The sequence below is a fragment of the Poeciliopsis prolifica genome, unplaced genomic scaffold, assembly GCF_027474105.1.
Source record: "Poeciliopsis prolifica strain line A6 unplaced genomic scaffold, Auburn_PproV2 SCAFFOLD021, whole genome shotgun sequence".
NCBI lineage: Eukaryota > Metazoa > Chordata > Actinopteri > Cyprinodontiformes > Poeciliidae > Poeciliopsis > Poeciliopsis prolifica.
Genome location: NW_026562396.1, coordinates 4,160,740 through 4,185,904, shown reverse-complemented (window position 1 = coordinate 4,185,904; position 25,165 = coordinate 4,160,740). Strand labels below are relative to the sequence as shown.

Genomic DNA, 25,165 nt, shown 5'->3' with positions numbered 1-25,165 from the left:
ATTAATAAAATTATTACGTAAAATCAAATCAACATGCAGTTGTTTACAGGCAATGAATATACTAAAGCCTTCAGGCAAACACTGTCAAATGATTTGAGTCTTTTTCGTTCAAAAAAGAAAAAGAAAAAAATTGAACTCATCACACGTAGCCTATAGCACCACGGGTCCCTGCCACATCCAGGCTATGGTAACTGTGTGTAATATTTAGATATATTCTTCACAGAGATCAAAACCAGAGGTTGCATTCTTTTTGAATTCTTCCTTCCTGTTTTGCTGTGTCTGTTCTGGCACGTCTGAGTCATTTTGTGTAATACCTGCCAAACCAGTCTGACCGTAAAAAAACCCCTCTTCTGTTACGCAGCCGCACACATTAGCAACGAGAGCAAATTACCGCCAGCTAATCAGTCCTGCGAGGCTCCTGGTATGTGTCTGTCTTACAACATCATTAAGGTGATTCTTGCGAGATGAGGGAAGAAACCAAACACATTTCTGTTAAAATTATGGCGAGCAAAGTTGAACATCTTCACCAGCTGAGTGAGAGAGAGGAACGTGAAACAGAATAGCATGTTCTGCTTTCAACCAGTTCGTGGAAACGAGACGTCTTTAACGAGGACTGGCTGTGCTGCTGTATGTCAGGACAGGCAGGAACCTGCGCGGTGTGCGGGACAAAACGAGTCACCTGCAGAGCAGGCTGTGCGCTGATTGGCCGAGACAGCCGTCAGTCAAATCGGGCAGCAGACGCACCCATCGGGCTCATCACCGTCGGCAGTCTTCAGGTTTCGATGTAAATGAACACCTGGACGCTCGGCTACCCGCTTTTCTTATTTTATTGACAAAAAAAAATTGCGCTGTGAGTTTGTTTTAATTAACTTACCACCTTTGCCATGGAGAGGAGAACTTCTACACTGGTCCTGCTTTGTGTGGGTGAGTATTTGTAAATGGGTCTTTGCCTGTTTCCTTGTTATCTAACGACCACACCTGTTTGCGCGCCTCCAGGATCAACTTTCTGAAAAAAAAGAGAGACCATAGAACCCGTTCTCTAATTAAGCGGTTCTGTTTTTTCTTTTTTTTTTTTGTTTTTTTGTTTTTTTAACTTAAATTATTTTTCCCTTAACAGTTTTATGAAAAACATTGTGTCAAGCAGCAGCTCTAAGAATCAACGCTGTCCATTTTCAAACGCAAGGCCCAGCAGACATTCAAAACCTTTGGCCTTGTTTAAAATATACAAGATTTTACTTTAACAGCCATGGTTAATATCAGACCTGGATGCCTTTTTTGTTTGTTTGTTTGTTTGTTTGTTTTGTTTGCCTCTTACGTTCTCAATGTAGGGTTATGGGGTGGGATTGGGAAGGGTTGAATATTTGTATTTGTGTTCTGAAAAAATAATAAAAACTTTAATAATAAAATATCCAAAAACCATTTTGTTAAACGATTTAACAAATACTTTTGGCATTATTGTATTTTTTTTTTTAATTTCACTATGAGATCAATGAAGTATTTCCATCCATCCATTTTTTTCTCCTTTATCCCACATATGAAGTATTTTGAAATTTGAATAATTTTCTTTTTAAATGAGCCTTTTTGTCGATCATTTTGGAAAAGTGGTCCTTTACACGCTCTCATGATGCACTTGTTCCTACTTTTAAAGAGAGTTGGTTCTAAAGGGCTTTATTTGACATTTGACAAACAGGAAGGCGGGTAGACAGACAGATGGCGCCTGGGGTAGGGACTCGAACCTGTGACAACAGCACCAAGGACTAAGGCCTCTGCACTAATGGTCGAGTCACTGCCATGTGCCTTGTTTCTAATTTTTTAATGTTAAATACTTTAAAGCAAATAAACTCAAAAAATAAATGGTTGATTAAAATTGTGAGTTGGTATTTTTGTGAACTCAGAAGCACTGCTGAGTCCTTGTGAGGAGCTACAGTGTTTAGCATTATTGCTGTTTATTCAACAACAGGTAATCACATGATAATGGAAATGACCATCTTTTTAATTTATCACAGTGTGGTCAGCTGCTGCTGCCCTCCAGGTTGACATCCCAAAGGATCAGTATGAGTTTGCCAGAGGAGACAACATCACACTACCCTGCACATTTACAAGCGTTATATCAAATCCATCACAGGTCACGATCACATGGTTTGCTGGTGATGTAAGTATCTCTATGTCTGTGTTTCATTTGAATCAATCAACATATTTCTCTAACGCTGTGATTCTTAACAGGTTGTGATTCTCACCCACTATCATCCCTCTGGAGACACAGACATTAACATAGAGGATCGGGTGTCTGTGGATGCAAATATTAACGGTGGATCTGGGAAAGCTGACCTTAAGATTAACTCTGTCACAATTTCAGACAACAACAAATACCAGTGTCTTGTCCAGATCCCCAGGGACAAACAAGGCAAAATTTCTGACACAGCAACATTGACTGTTCTAGGTAAGGCTTAATATGCATTCTGGGAGATAGTGTAACTGCACTTGTTTTTATTTTTATTATTATTTTTTTTAATAGTCTCAGTGTGCTATGCATGGGAATTTAGTTTTTTTATTGTCTTTAAAAAATATTTCTCAAAGACAAATAAAACCACTCTCTTTATGTCTTTAATTTTTTCAAGTGGCTCCATCTAAACCCATCTGCAAGATTCAGGGTACAGCATCGTACGGCCAAAACATCAACCTCACCTGTGTTTCTGAGGAAGGGTCTCCTCCTCCAACTTACAAGTGGAACAGTTATGATGTCCTAAACAATCCTCGTGCTCATGAACCCAGAACCACTGATAGTAAGTATATCAGATCGACTGAAGCTACTAAAATACAAAGAGTAGACCTCTACAAACAATTGTGGACCTGATTAAAAAAAAGAAACAAGACAAAACTGTCTTGATGTTTAACGTTCGCCAATAGTATTTTTTTTTCTCGTGAAATTATCAACTGACAGACAATTCAGTGTGAATTTGGATAACCAGGATGAAATCAATTAAAGTTCAAATTTAGTCATCCTGAGAGATTTCAGTTTGCAGCAACATGCAGTGATCCAAAATTACATACTGTGTTGAAAACTTTGCATTTTAGTTCATGAAAGTAAAATATGGATGAAAAATGCAAACAGTTTGCAATTATATATAATGACAACTGTTTAACTCTGCTCACAATGAAATTTAATTATGAGTTAGTACTTTGATATGCAGCAGTGCAATAAAATGAGGTTGATGCGTGGTTAATTTTTTAATTAGGTATCTGCTTGCAACTCTCATAGTGATAAGAAACCATTACAGTCCTCTGCATCAATGCACTATTGGTTTATTACACTATTGAATGTTGATTGCAACAGATGTTGTGATCCCAGATTTTTAGAAATAATACTGCATGTTTCTGAGATGTTGTGCAGCCTTACATATAAGTAATGACTTTGGTATACATCATTATTTGTTTTGTTTGTGATTGTCTTTCAGAGGGAGGCATCCTGTCTCTGTACAACATCACCAAAGAGACCTCAGGATTTTACATCTGCATCTCACAAAACAAGATTCGCTCAGCTTCCTGCAACCTCACAGTCTCAGTCTTGCCACGTAATATATGACCTTCTAACAGAGCTGATCATCAAAACAATTAATTCTGCTATTCATTGTTGTCTCAACTCATCTTCTTTGATTTATGCAGCATCCATGAACATCGGTTCAACTGCAGCAATCATTGGAGCAGTCGCCATAGGTTTGGTCTTACTGATCATTATCATCTATTGCTGTTGTTGCCGAAAGAAGAACGAAGACAAGGAGAATTATGCCATGGCACCGTAATGTTTTTTTTTAATTATTATTATCATTTCTTCCATGCTCTAACTGTAAACGAAACATGCTAGTTAGAAAGCAATGCAAATCTAAGCTGATGGACAAGATTCTCTACTGTCCCTGACTAAGGCTAATCAGGTTGTAACTCAAGAGATATTTCAACAGGAAATATTTGTACTTGTAATTTTGATTAATAGGAATTAACTGTGGCAATTTTTTTTTTTTAGAATATTAAAACAAATGTAGTTTTTAATTTGCCTGGCAACTGTTTTCCTATGCTATTCCGCCTGATTCTCATCTCCCTTCAGCTCTCCGGTCTTTCTGCCACTGAAGTTGATTTCTCTGGTAGAATATCAATCAGACCAATCAGTAAGCAGAAGAAGTAGTTCTGGACAATAAGGTCAATTTTCCATTCTGTTTTAGAATAGTAGTATGGGTTTAGTTTGGAAATGGCAGTGGAGGAAGTGAACAAAGCTATTCAGTTCATGTTGGTCACACTTCCAAATATTGAATTAACGTTAGCAGCCATCTAGGGCAGCTCAGCATGTCTCTTAGCAGTGAGGGATAGTTTTTTTACATTGCACACAATTTCTGGTAAGCTAAAAGGCGCCCACACATTTGGGCATTCCCTGAACCGCACGGACTCCGCGTGTACTCTCCGTGGACGCTCAGGTCTTCATACTGGAGCGTACTGATTACCTAAAATTCTCCCGTGACAAATTTCTTTATTACACAATCCCAATAAGAACTAGCAAGTTTGATTAATTATTTGGGCGCCTACCTTTGTTTCTTCTCCATCTGCGAAGCTTTAACTCAGCGTTTGTTTGTTGTCTAATTTGCAGAGTTGGTGACGAAGAGTCTGTTCGAAATGGTGAAGGAGAGAAGAGCAAACATGATGATTCCAGTGTGAACAAAGCAGTTAATCCACGTGACAACTACGAGGAGAGGAGTGAACGCAACTATGACGGCCGAAGCGACTATGATGACCGCCGAAGCGACTATGATGACCGCCGTAGAGACTACGATGACCGACGCAGCGACTACAATGACCGACGCAGCGACTACGATGACCGACGCAGCGACTACAATGACCGACGCAGCGACTACGATGACCGACGCAGGGACTACGATGACCGACGCAGTGACTACGATGACCGACGCAGCGACTACGATGACCGACGCAGCAAACCCAGTGACCGCAATGAACGCTATGATGATGACCGCCGCTATGATGATGAGCGACGCAGCTATGATCGCAGAGACCCCCGCTAAGACGATTACCGCGACAAACCTTAGAGAAGCTGGACTAGGGTCTAGCTTCTCACGACTAGGGTAATGACTAGATAATTTGTGTTAAATCACAGATTTGTTTAACAGTTTTATATATATATTTTTTAACCTAATGCACAAATTATTCCCCATTGGAATTTTTCCTGAGATTTTAAAACATGATATAGACTCTTGATTGTTCAGTTATCAATTATCGTACAAGAAAAGAAAATAGACCAGAAAATCTTGTTGCAACTTACGAACGAAGTGTTTTCCAATCTGTTTTGAGATGATTGCTGAGCCCACTGTACAAGTTACTAGTCAGTGCAATGCTGATGAAACATTGTGCTATAAAAGACACTATGTACCTGGAAAATTCATAATACTGCCCCTTTAACTGCAACCAAAAATTAATTACAGCTGCATTCCAAATCCAGATAATAAACACATTAGGAGGTGGGCAACATTTCACATAACCACCACACAAAATATATATTTTTAGGATTGCTGCATATTATTTAAAGTGCCAAACGACTTCCTCATATGTGTTGAGCTAATTATAGTAAGTGGAAGTCTTCACATGATTGTATGTCAAATATCACATACTTTGAAAAATTATCCTCCTTAGAAATCAAAATGTAAATATGCTTTGATGCTTACCTTGTTCTTTCTGAGAAATATGTACATAATGCGTTTGATTTTTATAAATACTGCTTCAGTTTTTACATTCAGTTACATGTTAAGTTGTTTTTGTTGGATCACATTCCAGTCAGAGATTTGGTTTTGTACAAATACAAAGGCTGTTACAAAATGCTGCCAAATGCGTGGAAGGTGATCAATGCAATTAGATTAGTTGGTATTTTAATGTGTTTTTCTTTTTGAATAAGCGCCTTTAAACATCTGCGTCTGCTGGGTATGAAAGCTGTAGTTATTTAAAACACTACCTCATCGGCAGAGATTAAGTCTTTTATCTTGGTGCTTTTTTTATGCTTACTTGGTTTATTTTGCAAAAGGCTAATAGTGTATCACTGCATATAAATGTAGCAATTTTCTATTTTTTTTTTTTAACTACAATATTATTAAAATGGAGCTTTTTTCTATGCTGGTTGTTGGTCTAATAATGCTCATCCTGTTTTCTTTCTGTTATAGAGGACCTGGATTACAAATAAAACTCAGTCTACAAAAATAGTTTCATGTGCAAATAGAGGTTGGTCCTGCTGTTCATATTCATTAAATATTTCTCTTGAAAAAGCCAAGTTTGTTTGTTCCACAAGATAAACAGGACATTTTAAAATCCTGACACTAAATGGCGACAGAGAGCAAATCTGCAAAGTGCAAAATGGGTTGCGTTTATTTTTCCAGATATTAACTAATGCAGCATAAATTATTATCCTATTTCAAGTTCATTTTTCATACTTTTCTACACACGTCTAACTTCTATATAGTGCATTAAGTGATTTGGTTCTTTACCCACGTTGTCAGGGTTCAATCTAGGCATTTTCACATCTCTTCTTTCCAACATCTTTTGTTTGCGAACCCAGTGGGGGAGCGTCCTGACGCCTCACAACCTGCTGCACCAAGATGCCTCTTCTTCACTGAGGAAAAAAGATTTTTCATTATTTCAAAATAAAATATTTTTTTTTTGTTTGTTTTTTTAACACGAGTATTTTTGCTCAATCTGCGGAATGTGCTATCTTCAAATTAAAGTTCTGATTCAGATCAGAAAGGGAAAGTATGCTGCAGGCGAGTCCTGAACAACCTACGTGAAGGAAAACTTTGAAATCCCACAATTTAATCTATGTATTTAAAGCCTATAGCTACACGAGTACTTATTATTTTCCATTACAAATGATTAGCTACTTTTTAAACCAAGTGTTTTGTTTTCTGTCTGCGTCAGTGATCACTTTATTTTGAAAGGTCAAAAGTCGGAAAGTGTTCAACTTCTCTCAGCTTGACGGCTTGTCCTCTCGGGCGCTGCTGTCCCGTTATAAAGTGTCTGCTGCGATCTTGTGCCATCGTCCAGGGATGAGACGGAGAAGGAAACAAAGCTAAGCTCTTACCCTGCAAATTACACAACATTCAGCACAGGGACCTGGGAGCTGACTTCAACCGAAATGTGGCGGATTTTCATCCTTTTCCTGGCAGGTAGGCTGAGCAGAAAGCTTAAGGGAAAAGTGATCCAGCCTGCGGAAAGACCGTCAAAGACAGATTTTAGTTAAGGCTGCTGAGGTTTGGGGGCAGTTTCGTTGTGTGTTTTTATATGCCAAGAATGTTTGTTTGGGATTAAGTCGTGTGTAAATGAGCCTGGTTGGAAGCTTTGGGTGTTGGGGATCAAAGTTTTTTGTTTTTTGTTTTTTTCTTTAGATGGGCTACATTTTAACTGGACTTTTCAGAGAAAGGCGCTGACCTGCACTTGTTTGGAGGAAATACATGACAGCACTCTAAAAATACACAAAAAATATGACCAAATATAAACAGAGCTTTATAAAATAAAATAATAAAAAAAACAGGAATAAAAAGCATTATTCATCTAATTATACAAATTAAATTTGAAATGTGTGGCAATGCCTGTGATGTGATGTTAAGTTTTCTTGCTTAAAGTGACAACAGTCTGAAGCTGACAATAGCAAGCAAAAACTTTAAATCTGCTCTCTCCTTCTGTGTTTTCAGTTTATTTTCTGCGCAAAAATATGCCTTCTCTATTTAGGGTTTTATTTCGTTACAGAGCTGAAAGAGATCAATATTTCCTTAATACTCTGGGGCCAAATAAAGTTAAAGAAACAAGAAAAAGAAAGCACATAGCAGTATAACTAATTTCTTGATCGAGTCAGTTTGTCAAGTGTTTAAATCTTTTTGAACACTTGACAAATCCAAATCTTAGTGTTTCCTCACAAGACCTTAATGCAAGCATCCAAAACACTCAATCCTCCTTTGCTGAAAACTAATAAATCCAGGATGGCCCCACAACTCTGAGCTGAAGCTTTTCGATGCTCAGCGTTTATCATTTATGTAACTTGATAAGAGAATCCATGTTTTATCTGTCTTATCAGGTTATTTCTCATTTTAAGAATCGAGTGTGCATGCCGTTCCCTTGTAATAACATAATGTAATTAATACTAAATGATAGAGAAACCCCCACGACATAAACTACCTGTGTGAGGCACTTGCAGTAGTTTAATTCCTAAATGACAAATCCAGCCGTAAATGACATGTGGTTTAGCTGCAATTGTTCAACTAAATAGAGTTTATTCTCTTTATCTATAAATATTTTTTACAACCTCCTTATGAGATGGATTTTCTTCTTTGCACAATCTATCTAGTTCTTTCATAGCCTTAGGTTTTAAGGTAAAATAAGAGAGTAAAATTAACTGATTCTTTAAATGGTGATAATGTGACAGAAGACACACTATCACCTTTGTCAGATTGCCTCAGACCATCTGTTTTCACACCCCCTCCACTCATTTTTACTGGTAGGGATCATTTTGCCCCCTCTAGCCTGGCCTCACAAATTGAAACATTCATAGAACAGCAGGCACAGATGTTTCTGGGTGTGTTTGCTTTATTGCTTTTTTTTTCTTTTTTTCCTCACATTATTGTTTCACTGTAGTTCCTAGTGTTTTTTAGCGTAGTCTCCATGGTAAACTGCTTCAGAAGCTGCAAAGTGACCAGCGGGTCAGCAAAGCTCTGTTGGGTTTCTGCGAACACAAGCAGCTCAAACAGTTGTAACAACTATCAGTCAAAACGTGTCCTGATTTATGCATTTCTTACTTCCAGTGAGCAATATTTTCCTGTACTCACTGTAAGTTGAGTGATTTCTAGGCTTTCTAGGGGTTTTCTTTGGGCTTTTGTTGCTTTTTCATTTTTCATCTTTGCAGTCCAGATCCATAACAGAAAATATGTTTATTCTGAACTCTGACTTAAAGATCATTGTGACTAATTCGCTATCATTAACCCAATTATCACAAATTAATCCAAAGACGTTTGAAAGACCATAAAAAAATCTGAAAACTGTTGAGAATTACTAGAAGATGTGAGTTTTTAGCACCGTAGCATATTTTCAAGCTCATTTATTGGTTGGCCACTGATTATGCTCTACATTCCATTAATATACAATCACGTTATTCTTTTAACCGTCCCAGCTTTCTCAGTCCTCCAACCTCTCTTTTCTTCGTCCCTTACAGGTGTCATCCCTCCTCCATACTCAGGCCTCCATGTGATGGTGAGAGATGAGAAGAGGTACGCCACTCTGTTCCAGTCAGTGGTTCTGCCTTGCCAGTACACCAGTGTTTCCACTCAGTCCGCTATGGTGAAGTGGATCTACAAGTCGTATTGCCGGGACCGCACCAGAGACTCGTTCAGCTTCCCCGACAGCTTGAGCGGAGGCCTGGGCGGCGGCGGGCTGCAGAGTGGAAGCGGAGGGGTCGGCGGAGGCTACGAGGCGGGCTCCACTGCGAGCCACCTCGACTGCTCCGACAGCAGGAGGACCGTCAGGACCGTGGCCTCCATATCCGGCTCCTCGGTCACCCTCTCAGAGTACTACAAGAACAGAGACGTTACCATCATCAACAGTAAGACGTTCCCCCTTCATCGAAACCATCCCCTCATTCCGTGATCACCTGGTGATGGTCATTGTTGTTGGTGATGGTTTAGCTGTGGATGCAAACTCTCGATGTAAACATGCTATTCCACTGTCCTTAGTTTTCCCTTTGTGTCACTGAATTGCCATCATGTCCTACAAAGACTAACTAAAGGGACAGATTGTTCTTATGCATGTATGTCTGAAAAGGCTCATTGAGCAAAGAGAGGTAGGCTTGTTTTCTGGCCTTGGATTTATGGAGCTCTAACTCTCTTCTTGAGCCAGGATTTTTCGACAAAAGAAAAGGCTTTTCACACTGTCTCTCCATTCATCTTGACCTCTGGTTTGTTCCCTCTGATGTATTTCTGTGTCCAAGTTTTAATTTTTTTTCCCCCCTCCACATCACACTCTTTTCTTCGTCCCACTCCACCTCCTGTCTTACTTTTCAGAGTAGCGATGTTGTAAACCTGCAAATCTCCCCCCCCGTTTCCCTCCAGAAAACGTAAAATCCTTTGTTGCCTTTGGAGACGTCCAGTCATCCATTCCCATGTAATCCTATTCAGGGTCGCAGGGAGGCTGGAGTCTCTCTCAGTGGGCTCTGGGCAGGGGGTGCTCTGGTAATCACATGGCTAACAAGCTCAACACTTCACGGTTCATACACACGGCTCCGAAGATACAGTCATACATTAGGTAAAAAGTTAATCCACAAACTCACAGGCGATGCAGACACTCAGATTCTATATGAGATTCTGAGACTGGTCCCAGCTTGTCTTTCCTTGGCCAACAGGAAAAGGAAGGGAATTCTACAAAGTGTTTCCCGTCTGAAGTATTTATGCATGTGACCCTCTTACAATAGAGTCGGAGACCCAGGATTGTCAGCAAGCCAATGATATTTCAGTTCTATGAATCGCATTTTAATCACACAAATTAAATCTAACTGCCTCTGGAGAACTGGAAAATACTTGTTGAATTCCTGTGATCGTGTTCAGTTCACAGGAAGAAATACTTCTGCAGAAGTAACATTGTTTCTAACCACATTTCTGTCACCGTCATTTTAGTTATCCATAATGCTACGCAAAAGTTTTAAACCATTCTTTATTTCTTTTGGACTTGTTACCTGATGAAATCTTATAAAGTGGTATTTGTCTGTCATTTTTCAAGTTTCCTGATCCTCTTTGCACGTCTTAGAGAACACACTGTGGATACTCTGCTTCACAATGAGGAAATCAAACAAAAGAGGGGCAAAGCGAGAAGTATCAGGGATTTTTTAAAAATGTCTGCATTACATTAACTTTTCCCCTATTTCTCACGCTGCCCAGATCAATTTCACTCTAAATAAGAAAGTCTTCCTAAACTGTTGTTTGAGTAGTAGCAGTTTTATTCAGAAAATACACTTTAGTAGGCAGGGATTCAGTATTACACCCAGTGTCAGATGAGTAAGTTAATGTCATGGCGCATTAACAACAGAGTTCATCCCACTCTTTTATGACTAGGTATTATCAACCAACTGGAATGAAAAAGTATTTTTAAAGGTTGTTATCGACTCTCAGTCATCCAGGACATGACAATCCTAAGTGCTTAAGTTGAAAGCAACTGGACTTCTTCTCTGGTTTCTGGGGGATATTTCACTTCTCATCCAAAATTTCTCAAGAACTGAAGAAGCTTTTTTAGATAAGAGGTGCAACGTCCTCAAGAATAAGAAACAAAGTCGTTTTGCTTACATAAGAAATGGGTTATAGTCAGAAAGCTTTAGGTCAGAGATTAGACTGAAAACTAGAAGAGAAAATGGTAAAGTTTAAAGAAAATTTCTGACAAACCTTCAGAAAACCTGGGAAATAATAATCGAGATAGAAGATCATCTTCCATCAATGCAAGATATAGTACAATTATTATTGGATGATTCAAAATATCCTCCCATTTCTGAAATGGTTGAAATGGTTGAAGAAAAATCTATCAATAGAAAAGTCTATTGCTGAGTGCAAGTCTATTGCAAGTCTTCTTTTTTGCAAGTCTATTGCACTCAGCAATAGACTTGCTGAGTGCAATAATCCCAGCAGTCACTTTATCACATATTTCCAGAACAATCAAACATTTTTGTTGTTGGGTTTAGAATGAATCCTTCAGGGTGCAAATGATGCTAAAAATTTATTTAAAAATGCTTCATTACAGACTGATCCAGAAAGCATTTAGGATGTTTGTTAAAAAAGAAAAAAGAGTTGCTGCCTTTAAACTGTGTCTTCATTCTTCATGCAGCAGCAGATCTGCGTATAGGAGAGGTCCAGTGGGGAGACAGCGGCGTGTACTTCTGCCAAGTGACTATAGCTGATGACATCGAAGGACAGAATGAAGCTTCGGTGGAGCTGCTGGTCCTTGGTGAGCTATTTCTGCTTTCCTATTGCTTCTTTCATCACATTGTGATGTTAAGAGTTTCAATAACAAATAGGAACTAGTGATTTATAAAAAAAATATTTGTAAATATTGTCAGGTAATCCATAATTGTTAAATTAACTTCCTTCATTTGAAACTATAACAACTGCATTCAGTTTCTACCAAAATCAAGTTTCTATCAAACAAACGTCAACATTTAAAATTAATATGCAGAGTGTGTGTGTGTGTGTGTGTAGGTGCGTGTTCTTGTGTGTGTTTAGTTGCAAATGTTATCACAAAGACTTGCCAAGAAACATTTTTGGACCATTTGCTGCCCTCAGCTTCCAGAGGCTGAACTTTTATTTGGTTGGTATTCGACAGACTCACAGGACGCAGCTCCTCCAGCTTTCTCTAAGCTGCGGGAATGTTCTCCGCTGTGATAAAGATGAGGTAATGTAATACTAAAAGCACAAGAAGAAGATAGCCTGGCTATGTTGAGCTAAATACACCATAGCCCCAAAAATGTGTGTATTTCCTGACCTACTGCACCATGTGAGGCGCTTGTTGTGTTCCCATAACAACAGCGGAGGCCACGCTCGGGGTGTCTTTTGTCTTTACAGCAAATCGCCTCACAGAAAAGAAGCCAGGGAAGATTTAATGATGCAGAGAAGGCAGAGCAGAGCACAGCCACACAACAGACACTTGACTGCTACTTTACAGAGCTTTGTGTAGTATCCAAACACTATGAATACTGTACAAGATTTAATATGGTATATGGTCTCTTTGGTTAAACCAGTTAAAACTGTTTAAAATTGCATCAAGGTGAAAGATACCAGACTCATTTTCTTCAAAAACCATTCATTATTTTATTTTTATCCATCTATTCCATACTTCTTCTTGAAATAGAAAAAAAGAAGGAAAGCGGTTCATGAACATCACCGAGTACAAAAAAAATCTTAAACTCCTTGGAAGTCAATTTTAGGGAATAACCCAAAAAATACTAAACAAAGCAACAGGTTAATACAAAACTATAAAAGGACAAGTTGTAATTGTTCAACTGAAATTTTTTATTTTTTTTTAATTGTTCAAATCCAGCTAAGACCAGTTTTAGCCCGCCACAAAGATATTAAGTGAGGTATGTGCGCTGTCAGCTGCAGTCAGGCCACGTCCAGCTTGCACGCTGTTGCTGCTGCCCTCTTTTCTGGCACAGCAAATACTCTTTTCCTCCTTTCTGCCAATACTCACACCCTCAGCTGTAAAATACCAGGTTCTGTTTGCATCTCAGACATATGCTTTCACTTCTCACAAAGCTGCCGTTTGCTTCCCTGGACACATACACTTTGATTTTTTTTTTTAAGGCGCCTCTAATATTCCATATTGTACCTCAGCTGATGCCTCTAGTTTCATGGTAGAAGAAGAAGATTTTAAAGAATTTACCAATAGGTTCATTCTAGTGACATGAACAAGTTTTACATTTTTCCATCTACCAACATCAAAATGTGCATATCTGGGATGTTTACAGATCTTCCTTTCTCACGGGTCCTGCCTGTTTATCTTCATGGGAATACTTTTGAGTTTCAGTCTGTGCTGCTATCAAACAGATAACATTTTAAGACCTTTAAAATCAGAAACAACGGGCTGATTGCTCTCATCAGCAGCTCTGATGTATCAGTTTTCTGAAACCAGACGAAACATGTCCCACTTTTCATTCCTTCACCTGTCAGCTCTCTCTCTTCCTCTTTCTTCCTGTTTTGCTGTGTTTATGCTTTATGGCATGCCTGCATACTTCCACCCAATGACACCAATCACTTGATTTGATCCGCTCCATCCACTCTCCTCTGCTCTGGTCACTTTTACTCTGTCTCTCTCCAGGTTTCTCAGGTGTGCCTGAAGATCTCCTGCCTGACATTGATTTGAAGATTATGCCAGGTACAGTCGGGGCATAATGTCTTCTACTCTTTTTCTGCTTTCTTTCGTTCATGCTAACACTTCTGGCTTTAAACCGCATCTTGGCTTTTTCTGACTTTGTCTGATAACAGGCAAAGGCCAATTTCTAGATCATCTGCTAAATTAAAACCAAAAGTTAGTCTATAGATGGCTGGCGTCATATCAGCTACTTTTTATCTTAGTCTTCCCAAAACATCTTGTAATCAGGTTTAGAAATGGGCCACAAAAGTAAAATAAAATAAATAATTGTCCACACTTATGCATTCTCATCATGTGCAATGTTCAATTTTCCTGATATGTTTTTTTATAGATAACACAGCAGATTTATTTTTATTTTTTGTGAATTAGCTCTAAGGACACTTTAACAGGGCCAGTTTCTAGATAACAGGCTGGTCCACACCCATCAAATAATGAGCTGGCCGATGCTCCCACCAAGATGAGCAGTGCTGGAAAACAGTTATTATGGTCATTATAGTTATTTATGGCTCGGGTTAGCATGTCATCCCGCTGCATTTGGTTAAAGGATTGCAAAAAGGCAGCAGCGAGAAAAGGAGGGGGAGTTTGGCTTATGTCACACATGTTTATGATCATCGAACCGAAAGAATTGTGTTGAAATACTCCCAATGTGACGTGATGGGACTCAGAGGCTGGGTGGTTGCTTATTTTAGCTGCAAGTGTTGTGTCGATGAGTGTTATCTGCAGTGACTCACACGCAGGTTTCTGTGGGAGCTAAAAACGCTTAAGTGAGATCGTGTGTTGGCGTAGGCGTCTCGGCGACTGTAAATCAGATCATATTACCAGTTATTTATCTGAAACGGCCGCAGATCTTCAGTGTCGTAGAGAGCAGCATAAACTACCCTTTTCCTTCCTGCAGCAGGAGCAGGCTTCCTGTCAGTGTGTGTGCGGGAGCCGTGGCTTCGGGCTGTGTTTGCTAGACAGCGAGAGAATGCCGAGCGGAATATAACATTGTTGAAGGTTTCCTTATCCTTCCTCTCCTTCCCTCTTTTTGTGTAGTATCTGTAGACGGAGGCAGCAGATGTGGTCTGTCAGCTGCACTGATTGCACGCATCATGCCTGTACTGTTACACTCAGAAAATATTGAGCAAAATGACCTCTTTTTTGTCATTTGTTCAAATTTCTAAAGAAGGCAGAAAAAAATTTTCAGAGTAAAGTTGGTCACTCCTCCATTTGTCTGTAAAATGTTTGCCTCTTGTTTCTGTCACAGACAATGTTGCGATAGTTGTTTGGTCACAGTTTAAATCTGTCCTTCTTCCCTTGGAGATCTCTAGTTCCATATGTTAATTAAAACACTTAACTGATTTGATACAAAGGTTTTAAAACATTGTTATCACTCTGCTGCCCTTCAGTTGTCTTATCTAAAGTGATGCAGTTTTCTGTCAGCGTGACAGAAGCTAATTTGGTCACAAAAATCACAATGCTTTAAGAATTGCTGACACAAATCATAAGACTCAAACATTATTTATAAATTGCAATAAAATGTCGCAGCCAGGGGGTTGGTAGCACTACGGTGTTGTGTGGTGCTGGGATTCATGTGTGTGTGTGTGTGTGGGGTGTGTGTGTGTGTGTGTGTGTGTGTGTGTGTGTGTGTGTGTGTGTGTGTGTGTGCGTGTGTGTGTGTGTGTGTGTGTGTGTGTGTGTGTGTGTGTGTGTGTGTGTGTGTGTGTGTTGCAGCACAGGTTTGCAACATTTATCCATTGTAGTCACATGACTGAGAGTTGGGAAGTATTTTTGGCAGGTCACCAGTTAGTGCTACTTTATAATCTAACAAATTAGTCATTTGATTTAAAAGAGTAATCCTCATTTTGCTGATGTTTATATGGAGTGTGGTTGTCAAAGAACAGTTGCACTGAGGATGTACATAAAAAGTAAAACGTTTGATCCCTGCAGAAGTGTAAAAGTTCAAGCTCGTAGTGAAAACAACAACAAAAAAATGTTGTTTTACTGAATATAACTAAGTTATCAAGTTTTTCCTGTTTAGCATTTACACTTCTGTCCAAACTCGACAAGGCTGTAAACCGCTATGTTAGATGATGACGTTGCGTCCCCTGTGTGTCCCTGCAGAGTGGGCGTTTGTGGTGGCCGTGGTGCTCGGCAGCATTTTGTTCCTGCTGCTGGTTGGAGTTTGCTGGTGTCAGTGTTGTCCCCACTCCTGCTGCTGCTATGTCAGCTGCTGGTGCTGCCCCGACACGTGCTGCTGCCCCCGACACCGTGAGCATAAACACACACTCGGACCGAGAAGCAATTCATCCCAAGATTATTGATGCCGGCTAAAAAAAATGACAGTTTTCTTATTTTGGAAGTGAGTATAATTGTTTCCTTTTTAGTGTATGAAGCGGGTAAAGGCATAAAGACTGGCGCCTCCACCCCTCAGACACCAGCCTACCCTCCATACTTTGTGTCTGGACTGCCAGCCATGATCCCCATCGCCCCGCCCTCCCTGGTGGACAAGGTGTCTACTGTCCCCCCCTCAGATGGGACTCTAGTGGCAGCAGGTGAGGTTTTACCTTTATCTTTTCTTGCTATGAGAAACAGATGATTGGTTTGAGACTCAATACGAACTGAAAAGTATTTAGAAAAGATCTGATGTGGAAAAAACTGATTGCTCAAATACTGTCGGATGCATCTCTGTAAATATTAATCAGCCAAATCTTATTGACTGCTGTAAAACCGTACGGTGAAATTCAAAAATATCCCTCAGATTAAGAATTTTCTTGGCTGCTGAATTAAGCACCATAATGAGAAATGAGCCAATTTCAGTTTGATCCGCAAGTTCCTATGTCTAATTTTTGCAGATCCCACATTTGCCATTCTTTCTATTATCATTCAGACCTTACACATAAAGCACACTGTCAGTCTTTATTAGCAAAAGTCTTTATTAGCAAAAATTGTCTGATGAAAATGTGCCATTAATCTAATGAAACAAAATAAGACATTGAATCTGCTGATTCTCCACCAAGCAGTCCAATCTATAACTGGTCTGACTCTGGTCAGTGGAGCAGTTTCAGGTTGTTCTATTGTGACACAATGCAAAACAAAATATACAAATTCACTGGAACTAGGATTTCCAGTGTTTCCCGTTTTCGTTGCAGACAGTTTGCGGAAGTAGCAGATTCTGGTGACAGTGCCAGCTCGTTGTAAATGAACCAAAGACCACATTCGGCATCACTCATGCTTGCTAAGTGGCTCTGTCTGAAAGTAGTCTTTTACAATTATGACTGTTGCAGTATCTCCGATGCCCATGCAAGCTGTAGGGATTCCCTACCGCGTACCTTCACCGCAGGATCAAAACTCTCTCAGGGTGCTGCAGTATGTAGAGAAACAGCTGGCTCACTTCAACCCTTCTGGGTCCAACAGCAAACAGTGTAAGCTTAATAAACCCACTCTGCAGCTTTGCTACTCAAGCCTGCTGATGCTATCTGCTTGTGGCTTAGTTTCATTTAAGATTCTTATTTTCCTCAGCCTGTCCAGCATGCCTCTCTGCTCTCAAATGTTCTGCCTGCTGGGTTTCCTGTTATGCACATGTGAAAAATGTAGCAGATGAGCATGCCAGCCTATCTGATTGTATTTGCACAAATCTTATTCACAACCTCTGGTCATTTTTTTCCAGACTTTTGACTGTCTTAAACTCCTGTACGCTCCGTTTCAAAGATTCTTTTTAATTGTTTCCTTTTATTATAATGTTTATTTGTTTTTGCTTTTTTTTATTTATCCAGCCTGTAATCAATCGGAGTTGAGCTCCCTCCACGAAGGAGACACCAACTTCCACCAAACTTTCAGGAATGTCCAGAAGAAAGCTCTGCCCGCCATCCCTGATCAAGGCTCCTGCCCGGAGCCACACGGCTACCGTGAGAACCGCAGCCCAGACCTGCAGCGCCACCGTAAGATCCCCTCATCGCCTCACCGCTACCGTCTCGACCCTGACTCAGACCACCTCGACAGCCAGGATGAGCCTCTGCTTCCACGGCGATACAGCGACGACCCGCCGTCTTCCTCTCAGTCGCACAGGATCACTCGAAGTCAGAGGCAACAGAACTCCAGTGATGAAGACAAACACGACAGGTGAAGGAAACATGTGAATCCTGGGGTGGATTTCTTGTTAAAAACAAGAATGCAGTAACCTTCTGTGATGTTTTGCAGGTGGAACCCTCGTTCAGAACATCTGCAGAGGAAGACATATCACACTTCGGGACGGACCGTCTCTCTGGATGAACTGGAGGAGTTTGCTACTACCTACAAGAAGAGAGGAGGCAGAGGAGCAGAACGGAGAGAAGAAGAAATGGTGGAATATGAGATGGAAGTGCTGCAGTATGGTGGATATCCCTCCCATCGCAAGGGTCCTCCTCAGCATTATTACAGCAATGGGGATGAGCTTGACGACAACAGTGAGCAGGAAGGACATCCCAGAGCAAGCCACAAAAGCAAACACAACATAAGCCCTCTCTCTTCTCCCAAAAAGAGGGGCAACGCACGGGATAGGGAGAGGGTCGAGCCGCCTCCCCCCAAAAAGGATCCGCCATCGAATTCCTCTCAGGAAAGGGACTACGATGCCACTTTCCTGAACAGCCTGTTAGAACGTAAAGCGAAGCTACGAGAAGTTTCCCAGGGGAGAAACGGGACCCAGGCTGAGGAAGATTTAGATTGGCCATCAATGAGGAGCGGCAAGAAAACCAGCAGAGAGTCCAGTCGCCTCTGCAGCCGCTCTCCCAGCAACAGGCCAGAGGCGGACTCGCTGTCTCCATCCGACTCAGAGAGAACCAGAACTGAAAGACCGTCTCCACGGCCGCTCCACGCAAACGCCCGCTCCCCTCCGCCTCCTCATTCTCTGCCCGCTCACAGAGAGGAGCACAGGGACAAGTCCCGGAAAGTGGTGAGGAACAGCAGATACAGTTAAGGTTCCTGTTTGAATTGTGAGCCAGAAATACTCAATTTCAAAGCAATGAGTAAAACATGTTTAAGGCATAATGGTTGAGGATTGCAAGAACATTTTATTGGTATAAACTTTAATGCATTTATTCATTCATTTACCTGTGAAAGTGCCTGGATTTGAAAGTTAGTTTTCTTTATGGTGCCCACAGAAATTGAGTTAAGATAATTTCACCATGTGAGGCAAAATATTGGCTTATGGAATAAATATCCCAGACTAGTAGATTATCTTTCTATTTTTTTATTTACTTTTATTATTATTATTATTATTATTATTATTATTATTATTATTATTATTATTATTATTATTATTATTATTATTATCGGTAAAACTGATGTTTGGTATCCCCTCTTAACTCGCTCTAAAGTCGTTTTCATATTCTGCTATTGGCAGCAGTAACTGCAAAGATTTCAGTTCTGCATCTTGAGGTAGGTTGTTGCCCTTTGCACAGCGATCTTGTCTCTTCCAAATATTCTTTATTTTTTATTTTTGAATCAAACCAAGGGATTGTTGTCATGTGTCCTTGCTTAGAGAGAGCCCCTCCTATCTCACCAGGGAAAAGCAGCTCCTGGTCTCTGCTGTTTTGAGGTGATATCCCTGGAATTATGACTGTATGTGCAGAAAACAAAAACAAACTAAGCAACGATGCAAATGTGCTCCAGTTCGTGACCCACTGATACTAGGATGAATTGCACTGTTGCAAAAATATATGTGTAATTATGAGTATCCTTCAAATTTAATATTCCTGTTTACTCTAGTTAAGGTACCAACCCACTTCACAGAACCTCACATAAAAACAAAAAACGTCCCCAAAAGTTTGATTTTGTGTCAGAAAAGCAAAGCTCCGTTTTCATAAATGAAGTGCCCTCCTGTGTTGAGTTCTGCTCATGTGAATCATCAAACTCACCACATATTATTAAAAGAAATAAACAAATGACTTCAAGTCCAACCAAAACTCTGTGATGTGTTGGCAGCTTTTTCATTGCACCAAAGGTCACAAAATCAGCTACTTCCCCAAATCAGGGTGTTATTGTTTTATTCCTACTTTGACAAACTTTTTTTTTTTGTTTTTTACTATTTAATTTTGAATTTAGCTGACAAAATGCCCTGCAGTTGAACGTGCGCTGAACACAAGTCTTTGATGCTAAAAGTCGTAAAATCTGTGAAAGTTTTTACTCTTTTTGTCTCTCCGTTGATTCTGTGTTGGGTGGTGGCGGCAGATGTTTTGAAAACCTACAGTAAGTTTTGTTGTTGTACCTTTGACAGGTCAGGTTCAGATGCTACCAGAATGAAAACTAGGTAGAATACTCTGTTCTATATCCAACTTCTCTCCATAACACTTATAACTGGTTGTCTACTCACAGTCATACCTGGGGCAGAGTGGTGTTCAACCTCAACAAAACTTCCTGCTTCTGGCCTTAAAATAACAAAAACAATGTGCAGAACAGTTGAAGAGCAGTTTGTCCCAGGTTCTCCATCACCATATTAACCTCACGTCACTGCTTTAATGTTTGCTCTCGCCGTTTCTCCGCTCAACGGTCACTTTTGTGTTGTCTTTCACCAGAGCACGCTCCTCAGCCGAGACTCTCTTATCGTCTGACCGACTGGAAGCCAAAGACAGTGGAAGAACGGAGCCGAGTGAGAGTGAAACCCCACGAGGAGCAAGTCGTCAGCTGAGAAACGATGACGGATCCGAGTCTTTGAGTCTGAGGTTTCCAATCTATATGCAGGGAGAACTGTAAGAACAGCTGAATCAGTAAAGATACAGGGTGACAGTAACTCTGTGATACCACTGAGTGATGAAGTCACTGGCTGTGTCATGCATATCTCCGCTGCACTAGCACTAATGTCAGCGGGACGTGTGGCCTGGGATGCTCTTCTCAGTGGGAGGCAGTCCGTCTCCTCTTCGTCACTTTGGGAAAGCGCTGCAGCAGACACTTGCTAACTCTTCAGGCACAATGAGTGCATTCATTTCTATCTAATGAGACATGGGAGTAGAAGAGCCCTGCAGTGGAATAAATGAAACTGACAACACGCTCATTGTAAACAACACCCTCCACCCCTTCACACCCAACCACTGCATCAGAAAACAATGTGCATGATGTCACTTATTAACGTTTAACAACTAAAGCACTTAGGTTTGAAAGAGATACTTTTTTTTTTTTTTTTTTTTTTTTTACATAAAGCTGAAAGTTGTGACAAACATCAGCACCGTTATCAATGTTTTATTAATAATGAAGACTGAAATGAAATTCATTTACAGCACTGGGCAAATCTCTCATTCCTTTGTATTTGCTTTTCAAGGAGCCAAACGTCATCGAAAAAGTATTACAGCATCTTCCTGTTGCTCCGTCGAGTAAAGTCGAGGTTTTCAGCTACTACTTATTATTTATTATAACAATGAAATGTGTACCATGTCTTTAAAGGTATATTTTTTCATCTAAACCTCAGAAAAATTGCATAATTCATCTTCACAAAATCCAAGATTCATAATTTTTTTTTTATAAAACAGTGCCTGTATTCAAAAATGGCAGTACCCTGAACATAGTCAAGTAACAATCATGAGTTATAAGCAGCTAATATAAAAGCTGAAAACTCTTTGTGAAACAAATGAGTTGTTTCCCTGGGAAGCACAATATGAAGAAAGAACAGGTTTGCATCGTGCTGTGCCTTATCTACTAACCCACATCTAATGCTTCACTTTACATTGACGTGAAAATAGAAGAAGTGACTGGATATGTTGTTCTGACACAGCTGCCATAATATTGCACAAAACCATCAATCATTTCAAGTTAAAATGTTGACTGCGCTCTAAGGATTTCTGTGCTTTACAGTGCTCTCAGTTTTTTTATATATATATAATAGGAATCTCTAAAGGTATTTAAACCAACTTGGCCCTCTTTGAAAAATGTGTTCAGCCAATTTGGAAAGGTTTTGATTCTGAATGACCCGTTAAAGTCACGGTACAAATCACTACACTTATACAATGTTCAGTAGTCACACCTTCCACAAGTCAGAAGATGCTTCTGCCTTGAAAATCTCCCATGGAAGCTGAAACCACTGAGGTTTTCAGTGATTTAGGTGTTCTGGATTCTTTCATGACCTCCTGAACGAGTCAGTGATTCGTTCTTGGAGGAATATTTGGTTTGCCACGTCAGGGAAGAATCACCACGGCACTGTGTTTTCTCAATTTGTGGGTAACGGCCCTCACTTTGGTTAATTGGCTTCCAAACACAACAAACTTAGTTTGTAACCTTTTCCAGACAAACTGTGGTCAAGACTTTTGTTTTTCATCTAATCCTAATTGTTCTTTTCGACTGAGTGATGACATGCACATGTTAGCTTTTCCTGTGTTTTGTGATTTTGTAGGTCCCGCACTTTTAAGCTCTCGGTGTGACAATTGAAATGTAGCTTTTCAAAAAATGTGGTTAATCACAGTTCACAAGGTGAGGGAGGACACAATTAGTCCACTCAAAGGGCCAAGTTAATTTGGATAGCTTTTTATTTTCTCCTTCAAAACACAATTCTAATTTTGAAAAGAGCATGTCGTTTTTTGCTCAGGGTGTGTTTATTTTTTGGTGACTTGGAAATTCAAGTGTGGAAAAAGTAAAACAGGAGAACTCTATAAGGAGAGAAATGCTTTCTTCTCAGAACCGTATATTATGGCGGTTGTTTTTATTCATATGACTCAGACAGAGGGATTAGCAAAGTATTTCACGAATGAAGGCATGGCTTAACGAAGCTGACTGACCTCTGACCCAAAGAGCAACAGTTGTTGCTGGAGTTACAGAGATTAAAGTTAAAATTTTGTAACATTGTTTTGCTTCCATTCTTGTTCAGCGGTGCTAAAGCAACCAGGGAACAAAGATGTAATGAATTTTCTATTTCTCACAATGACTGCTTATTTTCACTGCCTGTTCCATTTCTGTTTTTGTAATGAAGTATGAAGATTTTGCTACTTCTAAATCCGTTTTTTTATTTATGAATGTTCTGGTCGTTTGATTTTAAAAGGTAATGTTTGTATGTTTCATATCACTTGATGCTAATTAATCAACACAGATTTGTTACTTTTTGTTTTCGCCTTTTACTTTTGTTTTTAACACTGCAACACTTTTCTTCGTCCTTATCAGAGCCATCGTCAAACAAGTAGAATAACTTCATATTTTCAGTTTTGTCGTGACTTCCGTGTGTCTGTGTGTGCTTTTTGCATTAGAGAGAGAGAGATGACTCTTTACTTTTCTGAAAAAAGAAACAGTATGTAATTGAGTGTGACTCATGTCCTTTGTCCATTGTTGTTATCATGGAGCGTCTGTTGTGACTATGCAGCTGTGTGAAAAGTCATACACCATTCAGCCAGTTCAAGTGCAAATATCTGCCTGGAATTTTCATTACTAATTCATCAATGTATTTTCTTTCAGATATGTCGTGACATGTATGTTGTCACATATATGTCATGGCATACATTACGTACATATGACATATATGTCATGATTTTTTTTTTTAAATAAACAAAAATATAAATCTCTGGGTTTGCAGTTCCATTAAAATTGTACCTTTTGCCAAGATGTGCTAAAAACCATTGAATGCCCTGATTAGCAAGAACTGAAGAGGACCCAGAGGCAGCGGAGTGATAAAACGAGAATATTAATCACAAAATAACGGAAATACTTAAAGAACTCAGGGAAACACCAAGAAGACGGGAAAAGATACACACCACATTAAATCGTCGTTTTTGTACATCACCAATAATCACTCACATTTTAATATTTACTAAATATATTACAATCTTTAGTAAATGTTTTACTATTTACAAAATAGTAAAATATTTAGTAAATAGTAAATATTTAGTGAATATTTGCTATTTACTGATAAATGTTTAGACTATTACTGTTTACTATTCGATTTAGCAATTAGTAAATAGCTACTATTTACTGAATAGTAATAATTTAGTTAAAATTTGAACTAAATTATCTTGTAATTAATGTTATTTTTTTGACAGGAGTTGATTGGAGAACTTTTAATCAGTAATGCGTAAGTGACTGCTTATATTCACTGCCTGTTCCATTTCTGTTTTTGTAATGAAGTATGAAGATGTTGCCACTTCTAAATCCGTTTTTTATTTATGAATGTTCTGGTCGTTTGATTTTGAGAGGTAATGTTTGTATGTTTCATATCACTTTGTTTCATATCACTTTAGAGCACAGATCCAAAATCCTCTTAGCAATCTTTCAAAGTGGGAAAGACAAGAGAACATTTGATTTAGTGTGTTGATATTAATATTTGGCATCTTGGGATTGCTAAATCTCCCTGGCAACCATAATCTTTGCACCAACTGTTTCTACGAGGCATGCAAGGAAAATACATCAGAAAGACGTATCTGTTGTATTTTACAAAAGTGACCATGTGGAGTTTGCTAAACACAACTGGAATATCAACTCATATCAGCTGTTTGCTGCAGGATCTATGAACCTCCTGGGATGTTTCTCTTCCATTTAATGGCATGACATGATGATTTTTAAAGAAGTTCCAGATCTAAATACTAAATAAAAGAGTTGGGAATCTATTGAGAGTCTGCAAAGAACGGTTAAAGGATTAAACCATCTGAAATGTTGTAAGACAATAAAACACTGTCTTATTGGCAAATGTAGGTTGTGAAAAGTTTTTGACAATTTTAATAAAAACTACTCTTGAGTAAAGTAGGGTTTTCCCTGTTTTTAAATTAAAGGTTGGACTTTTTGAAATTTCTTTTTTCAACCAGTTTTACACATTAACCTACTCAAACTTTGAATCCATATTTTATGAGCAGGAATTCCTTTTTTCTATTTGTATAAATACATATAAAATAAAGCAGTCTGGAGTGACATGTTTAATTCTGATAAATAAAGAAATTTTGCAAAAATAGCATTTGCAGAAAAGCAGGATTTTAGTTCTATTTCTTTTAGCAAAATAAAAGATTTGAAAGGGAACATCAATTCTTTTCATGACCTTAGCCTTCATTCATTGCTTGTTTGAGATCGGAGGGAAGAGCTCCAACAGTGACCAGCTTGATAATATCTCAGGAATGTCAGTGAGTAGCTCACTTCCACAGAACCTCAGCATGACATCACCATCAAGTAAAATAGTGTTCCTGTTACGGGTTTGCCTTGAGATGATTTAAATAGTTTGACCAAATAATCAGGATGCCTCCCGACTGCCTGCCTTTGGACCCAGAACTCCCTTGAAAAATCATCCATAGCAATTAATCTATTTTGTCCCATCCCAATCAAAAAC

At 39.3% G+C, this 25,165-nt stretch overlaps 2 protein-coding genes across 3 annotated transcripts; both read left to right on the top strand.

Moving 5' to 3' along the window:
* The first annotated feature begins 714 nt into the window (after positions 1-714).
* On the top strand, positions 715-6,160 carry LOC129369671 (cell surface A33 antigen-like). Its single transcript, XM_055045232.1, has 7 exons — positions 715-924; positions 2,007-2,152; positions 2,224-2,440; positions 2,619-2,783; positions 3,456-3,572; positions 3,664-3,796; positions 4,634-6,160. The coding sequence occupies exons 1-7, from the start codon at positions 885-887 to the stop codon at positions 5,061-5,063; spliced, it is 1,248 nt and encodes a 415-aa protein (XP_054901207.1). The 5' UTR covers positions 715-884; the 3' UTR covers positions 5,064-6,160.
* Positions 6,161-7,002: 842 nt separating this feature from the next.
* Positions 7,003-23,420, top strand: LOC129369641 (immunoglobulin-like domain-containing receptor 2). 2 transcript variants are annotated; one of them, XM_055045184.1, is made up of 10 exons: positions 7,003-7,205; positions 9,242-9,628; positions 11,890-12,009; positions 13,876-13,932; positions 16,033-16,179; positions 16,296-16,463; positions 17,196-17,333; positions 17,685-18,030; positions 18,109-18,838; positions 20,460-23,420. In XM_055045184.1, exons 1-10 carry the CDS (start codon positions 7,175-7,177, stop codon positions 20,493-20,495), a joined length of 2,160 nt encoding a protein of 719 aa, XP_054901159.1. In that variant the 5' UTR covers positions 7,003-7,174; the 3' UTR covers positions 20,496-23,420. The 2 variants fall into 2 exon arrangements, with proteins under 2 accessions (XP_054901159.1, XP_054901160.1); XM_055045185.1 differs by lacking the exon at positions 13,876-13,932.
* Positions 23,421-25,165: the final 1,745 nt, after the last annotated feature.